The sequence below is a fragment of the Pteropus vampyrus genome, unplaced genomic scaffold (genome assembly GCF_000151845.1).
Source record: "Pteropus vampyrus isolate Shadow unplaced genomic scaffold, Pvam_2.0 Scaffold444, whole genome shotgun sequence".
Classification (NCBI taxonomy): Eukaryota; Metazoa; Chordata; class Mammalia; order Chiroptera; family Pteropodidae; genus Pteropus; species Pteropus vampyrus.
Genome location: NW_011889225.1, coordinates 630,937 through 640,142, shown reverse-complemented (window position 1 = coordinate 640,142; position 9,206 = coordinate 630,937). Strand labels below are relative to the sequence as shown.

Sequence of the window (9,206 nt, the reverse complement as noted above, 5' to 3'; positions counted from 1 at the left end):
TCCCAAAAACATAACAGTATTTGCAATGGAGAGAAATTGCAGTCCTATGCTGGAAAAACTATGGCAGGGCATCTCCCTGCAGGAAAGATGAATGTAGAAAGATCTCCCCACTCTGCTGCAGGCTTCGCCAATGAGATGACAAGTCTTTCAAGAAGCCCATCTCCTGTTCTCTAAGAGGGTACTGGGCCCTCCCTCACGTACATGGCTTCCCTTGAAACACTCTCAAATAGAGTCTAGACTCTCCCCTACTCCATTTAGCTCAGAGCTCAGAGGTGATTTAGTGTTCTCTTGGCTACCTTTTGCCATTTAGACCATTACCTATTATCCTTAAAAATGAACACAAAATACAAATACCCCTCCCTCTTTTGCTCAGCTTTCCATCCTCTGTGTTGCTTGGGCCTCAGCCTTCCTGGCCCTGGAGCCTGTAGGCACCTGGTTCATAGCCATTCCCTCCTGGGGGAGGCTTTAGAGCTCAGCCGAAAGACCCTCCACAGTCTAGCCTCGACATCCCTTCACTTCTTCAGTAACAAATGTCCTCTTTTTCTACAACAGTCTGAGCATCCCTAGAGAAGCTAAGCTCGAAAATCATATACTCCAGTGGGCCATTCTTTGACTTTAGTTCTTATCATTCCACTTTTCTCTCATTCTTCCCACCTGTCCCCTCCAGGCTCTGACCCTATCACTTGGCCCCATGTGGCTCCCTTCCTTTCTCCTTCACACTTCTCAGGGCCCACTTCCTATCCAGCCCAGACACCAAATGTGTCACTTCACATACTCTTTAGCTAGAACCTTCCACATTTTGTCACCCCCCATCCTTCTTACTTTTCATCCAGACAACTCCAACTTTGTGTCAATCCAATCACTTGCTGTCCTCACTTCTGGCCAAAATCACTCAACGGTACAGGTTGGTGCCACGACAGTGTGATGTTCTCTACCCTTGGCTGGATGTGTGTCTCAGCAATTCCTTTACATGTCATGGCAGAAGCTTCATGTTTTCCACCAGAAGTGATGTGCACATCATCACTCTACTCAGTCCTTTTTCCAAGCTTCTTCCTTGCTTGGAATTTATTCCCCTTCTTTCCTTCAGTTTTCTTAGTCAAGCACAGATCAAATCCCTCTTCAAATCCCACCCACTACTTGAGAACGCTTTTGTGAAAAATGAAGAATGGGCATAGAATGAAATGAATAGATTAATATGCTTATGCATAGAGAGTTAGTCTTTGGAACAATTTTCAAAGTTTTAATCACTCGAATGTGTAATCTAAAATAAAATCTGCATGTTTCCACTTCTGAGATCTGCCCACAACCTCTGAGTCTTTCTTGGCTTTGTACTTTCTTGAGGCACGTTCCCTTGCTCCCCTGTCCCTCTCCTGAACTTACTTGTATGTGAACTTGAAGGGAAGCTAAAGAGCAGCTACAACTGATTAATCACAAGTGACTAGTTTCAAAAGGCCCTGGGGCTGTTGGAGGGGTGGGGAAAAGGAGAAAAAGCAGAGGCCGAGCTGTGGGTGCTCTTACCGCATGACAAAATTTGCTTCATCTATTTGACGGCCACAGCCACTCTTCTTCAGAATCCCACCATTTCCCACCACCGCACATTTCTTCAAGGGCAGCTGGAATGGGGTTGCCTAGCAACAGAAAACAAGGCGGGTTTTCACTGCAGAGAATGCACAACTGCTCACGAAACCATTGTTTACAGCAGACCCTTTGGAGGAATTTGACTGAAGACTGGGCTGAGTGAAGACAGTATGTAGAAAGAAAGATGCAAGAAGTTTGTAAGGAAAAAACTAGCCTGTTCTTTTGAAATTAAAAAAAAAAAATTAACACCCTGAAGTATATATAAATATAACTTTTTTTTTTTCATTATCAAATTGGCCATACATTTAGTACAGGATGTCTGCTTGGGAAAGTAGAAAAATCCAAGCTACATATAGGATTATTTTTAAAGCATTAAGCTGAGAACAAACTCAGATAAATCCTATTCCCCTAGTTGAATGCAATTTCATTCATTCATACAACCAGCCATTCACTCAGCAAATGCTGCTGAGTGTTTTCTACACTAACTCTTGAGGATAGATACAAGGATACAGAAGTCACAGGCCTCAGGATTCACAGTTTGGGACATGAGGAGAGTACGAACATATATACTTATGTAACAGACCCTAATATAATGCTGAAATTACTGTAGAACAGGTATGTTCCAAATGCTGTGGAGAATCCTATAGAAGAGCAAGAAGGTATTTCTGCCAAGCTGACTCAAGGCAAGCTTTCTCACTCAAGATAAATCTTAAACGATGAGCAGGATTCTGCCAGGCAGAGAAAGCAGTATAAATAAAGGCATGAAAGTATGCTGAGAGCAAATGCTGTGTTTATGAGCAACTAAGAATTCTGGGTGGGTCTGTCTAGAAGTTAGGAGGCACTGAGGGGCAAGTGACTTGTGCTGAACCAGACAGCATGTGACTTTCTTTCTGCAAACATTGAGCTGGACTGCAAAGAAAATGTTCACTGTACCTGAGTGTTCCCTGAAGTGCTATTTATAGTCCAGGGAATATCAAAACCCAGCAATAGCCCCTGAAAGTAAAATGCGTCATTCAGCCTCTTTTAGCTGGATCAGCAAGAACCACCAGGTACAGAATTTCCTGCTTGCTGAAACAATGCATAATGGTTGGAGTTCTTTGGGAGAGAACCTTACTATATATAACTGGTACATAAGATAACTATACTGGTATTAAGTAGGCCATCCCAGATGAATCTGAAGTAAATAATATGGATTATACCAAAAGAATAAATGGAATAAATACATAAACGTATATTATAAAGGTCTTACATAGGCATAAAACAATTAAACCAGAAAAAAAAAATACAGGAATCTTCGTGGTCATTAGTAACTAAGGTAGGCACTTTATGCAGCAAAAGAAGAGAATTTTACTTCCGTGATTTCTGATGTGTAAAAGGAACAACTAAAGCTATGAAAACATAATTGACAAAGACACAGTACTTAAAGTGTAAAGTCTAAGCATTTGCCAACAGAGAGTTGAGAATTCTCTGCATGGCCACCACAGAGACCGGTCCACTCAACTCCAGAGCAGGACACACAGAGGGCAGAGGCCAGCACTCTAACACATCCAGGATGATTCAGGATGATATGTGGCATTTTTCTCAGTCACTCTAGAAAGGAGGGTTTGAAATCGACACTGGAGACACATTAGTTAGATCTATAATTTATTAGATATAGATTTAACTGTTGGTGCTCATTTATTGCACATGTATTTATTAAGTGCTTACTATATTCCAAGCATTCCCACAGAGCTTACATTATAGTGGGGAAATGGAAGATAAATAAGAATAAATAATTAAAATGAACAGTAAGTCAGGTGGTGATATGGGCTATAGAAAGAAAAAAAAACATTGGCATTAAAAGATCAGGAAATACTTTTGAAGGGAAACTGCAATTTAAGTAGGGTGGTCAGGGAAGAACTCAAAGGAGACATGTAAGTAAATTCCTAAAGGAGATGAGGTAGTGAGACATACAGATATCAGTGGAAACCACTGATGCAGACCTTGGGGAGGAAACATTCCTGGGGTTTGAAGAAAGAGCAAAGAGAACATTGTGTCTGGCAATGAGTAAGCAAGGGAGAGAGAAGTAGGAGGGCAGAACAGAGAAATAACTGTTGGGGAGGTTGAGGAAAAAATTCTATAGAGCCTTGTAGGGCATGGAAAAGACTATGAGTTTTATTCTAAGATGGGAAACAAGTCAATGAATGGTGAGTAAAGGAGTGGCAATATGCCATATTTTGGAACAATCACTCTATTGCTGTGTAAATAGGCTGTAAGATGTCATGGGCGGAAAGAAACAGACTGGTTAGGAGTTTCCTGTAACACAAAGTAGAGATTTTGGTGGTTTGGACTTCGGTGACAGCAGTGAGGGTGGTCAGAAGCAAGCAGATTTGCTGATGCAGTGGAAATAGGGTAAGAGAAAACGAGAGAAATCAAGAATCATGCCAAGGCTTTTGGCTTGAATAACTTTAAAAGATGGACCTGCCATTTTAGTGGGATATGGAAGAACTACAAGAGGAGCAGATTTGAGCGGAATAATTTGGAGCTCAATTTTAAATATGTTAAGTGTGAGATGCCTATTAGACATTTAAGTGACAATGTCAGGTAGGCAACTGTACGTATGAGAATATAGTTTGGAAAATGATCTTTCCTGGAGATAGAAAATTGGGAGTGATCAGCATATATACAGTAGGTATTTAAAGTTAGGAGACTAAATGGTGTGAAATGAATGTAGACAGAAAAGAGAAGAGGTCTAAGACTCGAATCCTGAGGCGCTCCTCGGGAGACTGAGGAGAAATCAGTAAAGGAAGTTAAAGGAGAGTGGCCAGTGAAATGGGAGATAAAAACGGCAAAGTGTGGTGTCCTGGAAGCCACAAGTGAACAAACATATCTCAAGAAGGAAGGAAAATATTACATCAAATGCTTGATAGATTAAGAAAGAAAACAGCTGAAAATTGCCACTGGATCTAGCAACACTGAGGTCGCTGGTCACCTTAACAAGGACAGATTTAATTCAGTAGTGAAGACAGAAGACTGGTCTGATTCAGTGACTTATACTGTATATTTGCATATCTGTTTGAATATATTGTGGTTTATTTGAAAAGTGTGGGTTGATTCAACCTCAACTAAAATTTAGTTTGCTTTGTAAAAGCCAGTTTAAACGCCCCTCGTTGTTATTAGAGAGATTCTTGAACCAGATTGACTGGTGAAAATCTGGGTCCCAAACAAGCAGATCTGGGGAGTGGTAGCAGCAGCAGCAGCATAAAGCTGGGTACAAACACTGCCTCCTAACTTTCAGGTTGTGGGATAATGGGGTTTGGGGAGTAGGTTGTCAGGTCCCTCAGCATTCCACTTCTTGTCTCTAAAATTGCATGAGATTTCATAAGGTTGTATGAGGAGATGTGTGTAAGACATCTTGCCAAACCACCAGCTTCCTTCCCCTTTCATCCCCTTCTTCCTTCCAACAAAGTTTACTGACATGTTCAAGCCACAAAATACCTAGATGCCATGGGTTTCGGGGAAAATGGTACAATAGTAATTTATCTAACTCTATCTTACTAATTAGAATAATTTTATTAGCAGAACATTTAACTATTATATCCACATACTATTAAAAAGTTTTTAAAGCCCTCCAACAAAAGTCAATGAGAGGGAAAAAAACCATTTCTAACTTTTTTGTAATACTTGTTTGCTACTTGGTAATACTTGTTTGCTACTTCTTCATTTGGTCTACTGCTAGCCCTCACACAAGCAATTTCATTTTAATAAATATTTCTTGAGTGCCTGAGTGTACTCTTCTGGGCACTGTAATACATCGATGAACAATAAGACCTCACTAAAGCTTTACAGAGAGGAAAATTTTAATTGAGAAAACATTGTGGAATTTTTTTAACTAATTGAGATAACATCATTATTCTATTTTAGAATACATCTCAACTTGGCAATGGTCAATGCTTACCAGAATAATGAATGAACAAGATGTTCTCTTTTTTGGGTATATTACATGCATAGAAAGAACTTTTGGTCATCCACTTTAGCATGAATATTATAATTTTGTCAAGGATTATTTTTATTAAGGCACTGCATCCCTTCTTTTCAAACGTATCTTCATTCATCCATGCAAAAAAAATCTATTGGATCTGAGACTATAATACAGTACAACACTTCCCCTGCTAACCTTAAAAAATACTACACTAAACGAAAGGATGAATTATGCAGATTGACTAACAACAAGCTCAAAATATTGCTCGACCACAAGTTAATTTTGTGGATCTCTGTCCAAATGTTTTCACTATCACTGTGCCCATCTGCTAATGGCCATCTTCTTAATTATCATATTATACTAACCATCTAGATTCATATTCTGGTTTGCCAGGTCCCTCAAAATCTCAGTGCTTCATTGGAAGTCAGGCATGGTAATAACTCTCCCATCCATCTCCCAGTGTGATTATAAGAATTAAATAAGGTGAGGTGTTGAACATCATGAGGTATCTCTAAAGTCCTATATCAACATATGATATTAGTACATTATTATACACTAAAAAATTAAATTCTATAAGGAAAAATTATTATTATATTGCTAGACCACTGTGTCATTTATCTTTGTGTGAGATACTTTTAATTTCAAAGAGTTATACAGAGTTTTAAAAAATATTTTTTATCATTGGCCTTTGAGGGTATATCTACCACTTCTATCAGTTAATGAGTTTTTAATTGTTCATTTTTATATGAATCATTACAGGTATCATATCTTTTGCTTAACACATTACATCCAAACAAAGCACAGATGAGATGATCAACAATTTGCTTAATAAGTTAATTATTTAATCAGCAGATTTATGTTGAGCATCTAATCTATTTTCAATACCTCATGTAAAGTGGTATTTCCTTACTGTCATAATGAATGTGTAATTTAATTTCTAAACTTAAAGAACAAACATAAGCCTAACCATTATCTAAAATATGAGCCTATTAATAAAGCCATATGAGGCTATTAATAAAGCCATTCAGAACCTTGCTTCTCATATACCCCTTATCCTTAATCATCATCCACTGCCTACGTTGCCCATGCCTCTCCTTAAATAGTCCAGATGTCTAACTTCTTTTTTTATTCAATAGCTATTTGTTGAGCACCTATTATAGACCAGAAGTTGTGATGGATGCCAAGAATGCGTTGATGAACAAAACAGACATGTACCCCACTTGTGGCGCTCACGTTCTAACAGGAAAAACAGAATTTAACAAATATGATAGAGCAGAGTACTTTAGGATTAGGGAGTATCTGTCTGAGGAAGTGCCACTGAGATCAAACATTTTTAGGTATAAGAAAAGTAGTTGAGATTTTTAGTCTATTAGGTAATCTTAGGAAGTTTAGAAAAAAAGACAAAAATTAGGGTCTTAGATGTTTTATGGCATAAATGAGGGTAAAAAGACTTGTTACAGACTAGAAGACTTTTTAGGAAACGAACTACACATGCCAACTGTGAAAATATTCCTGGTTGACAATATGACTTCTGAACAAATATTACTAGAATCTGAAGAATTAAAACTTTTTGCGTGTGTGTACGTTATGTAAATAGCTCTTCAGCATCACAGAATGGTTTTTATAATTAAGTGAATAAAGCATTATTTACCAGAGTCATTTCCAAAGCCAGATACCTCACTTCTTCCTCCTCTTCACATGCAATTCACACATGACAAAGCACTGAGTCAGTAACTTCAACCACCAACACAATCATGCCTACTTGTCTTCCACTCCATAGACATAACTAGATGTTCTGAATGAAAATTACACTGTCTCCATAAACAACTGAGTTCACCATCGATCACTAACTGTGTTAGAGTTTGAGTTTGCTTTGGGAGAAGGGGAGGAGGTAGGAGGTGCATGGAAAAAAAGAAACATGTAAACCATTTAATAGAGAACTGGATTAAACAATGCTGTGATAATTATTTTCACAGAAATACACTACATTTTAGTAAAAGCACCTCTGAATACTACAATAGTCTTTGAAAAAGGCTACCTTTGAGGCATGTGTACAATGTAAAAAATTAGCATCATGCACTGACATAAAATCAGAATTGAAGAAGAAAAAAACGTTCTATAGAACCATTATAGAGCAAGAGCAGAAATCAGGGAGCAGGCTTTAATGTCCCTATATCCAGGTTACAAGAAATATCTAACCTTAAATCTAGGCTTCTTGGGTGTCCAAGGAAGCCAAAAAGTTTATAATCCCAGAAGCAGCCCGCTAGAATTCTATCTATAGTGCACCTCTAAATCCTGGACAGATGGAAGGAGGTTCTTAGGCACACGGCTTTATGAAAATCGAATAATAGACTGTCAGATCAAGCAAAGTAGTGGCCAATAAAACATCTTTAATTTCAAGAATTTAAGCAACAGACTTGTATATTTAAATGCTCTCTTACTTTTGAAGATGACAACAAAAGACTCCAGGTTTTAAATTTAATACAGTATATATCAATTATTATAACTCTCACCATACTTCACTACTTCAATATAAATTTCTCAGATGCATTGAATACCTTTTGCATCTACCTTGCTCTAGATTCTTCTTCCTCTAGTTTCCCTCCACCACTCCCTGCTCCTATTTGACCTGTAACCTACATTTCCTGCCTTGGTGCTTTTATACTTAGGTGGGGGTAGGGGAGGGTGGGGAGAGCAATGCCATATATATTTCTGAATAAACTTTATCTCATAGTTAAACAAAAAAAAAGGTGAGGCTTTCAAGCTAAATCTTGCTGACTTTGTTACACATGCAACTTTATGCTGATATTCTTAACTAGAATTAGCACTTTTATTTTCACACTTCACAATTCAAAGGAAAAATCTTTGTTTTTTGTTTGTTTGTTTGTTTTGCTCTACTGCTACCTCTAAACTCCTCTCTTTGATAGGAAGGGGAAGCTAGTCTTCCCTGTCACGCAGTTGTGTTTCAAAGCTAGCAAAATTAATTACCAAGCTATTCAGTATTGAGAACACCATCGAATTCCATTATTAAGAAGAGGAATCAATGTCAATGTCTTAATAGAAAAGCAGTCTTAATAGAAAAGCAGAGATTTTGATTTGCAACTCTTCAGAGTGGTCTGAAAAGCTGTCACTATATGCCAACTGCTATTAGTCACGATGTCAAAATATATGCTTGCTCTTACTGATGAAAATCAAGTTTTTGTCCATAAGCATATTAACTCATATATCTTATTGCAGTTTGACCCATTCGTTTCTATGTACTCTCACCCACGTATCCACAGGGACTCCTACACATAATTATGCTCCACCCACACACATAATTTAATTTCTCACCCATATGTTAATTATATCCTCAACCTAAGCATCCAAATACACCCCCTGCCTCAGATCTAATTACAGCCCCTCTCTTATGAATGTAATTACACCATTCAGCCACCCATCTAATTATGCCCTCCTTGACATATTTAATTGTACTGCCCTGCTCAAGAACCTACTTACATTCTAACCAGTGCATCAATTAAGCCCCCAACCCTTTAACAATATTCTTCAGATGTACATCTCTTTAACTCTGTACCCCGCTTTATTATTTCAGCTAAGGACTGGCAACTTCCCACAGGCAAATTCCTAATAAGCCTAGTGCCCAGCTAAACAGGCAAAATAATGACAA

At 38.1% G+C, this 9,206-nt stretch overlaps 1 protein-coding gene across 2 annotated transcripts in view; it reads right to left on the bottom strand.

Annotated features, from left to right (window-relative positions):
- The window catches only part of ST8SIA1 (ST8 alpha-N-acetyl-neuraminide alpha-2,8-sialyltransferase 1), a 116,064-nt gene that overhangs the window by 53,617 nt on the left and 53,241 nt on the right, over positions 1–9,206 (bottom strand). Inside the window, exon 3 of one of the 2 annotated variants that reach the window (XM_011381576.1) lies at positions 1,519–1,628. The exons of the other annotated variant lie outside the window; for it this stretch is intronic. Coding sequence (XP_011379878.1) covers positions 1,519–1,628 — 110 coding nt within the window. The remainder of the gene's footprint in view (positions 1–1,518; positions 1,629–9,206) is intronic. 2 annotated transcript variants of the gene reach the window in all.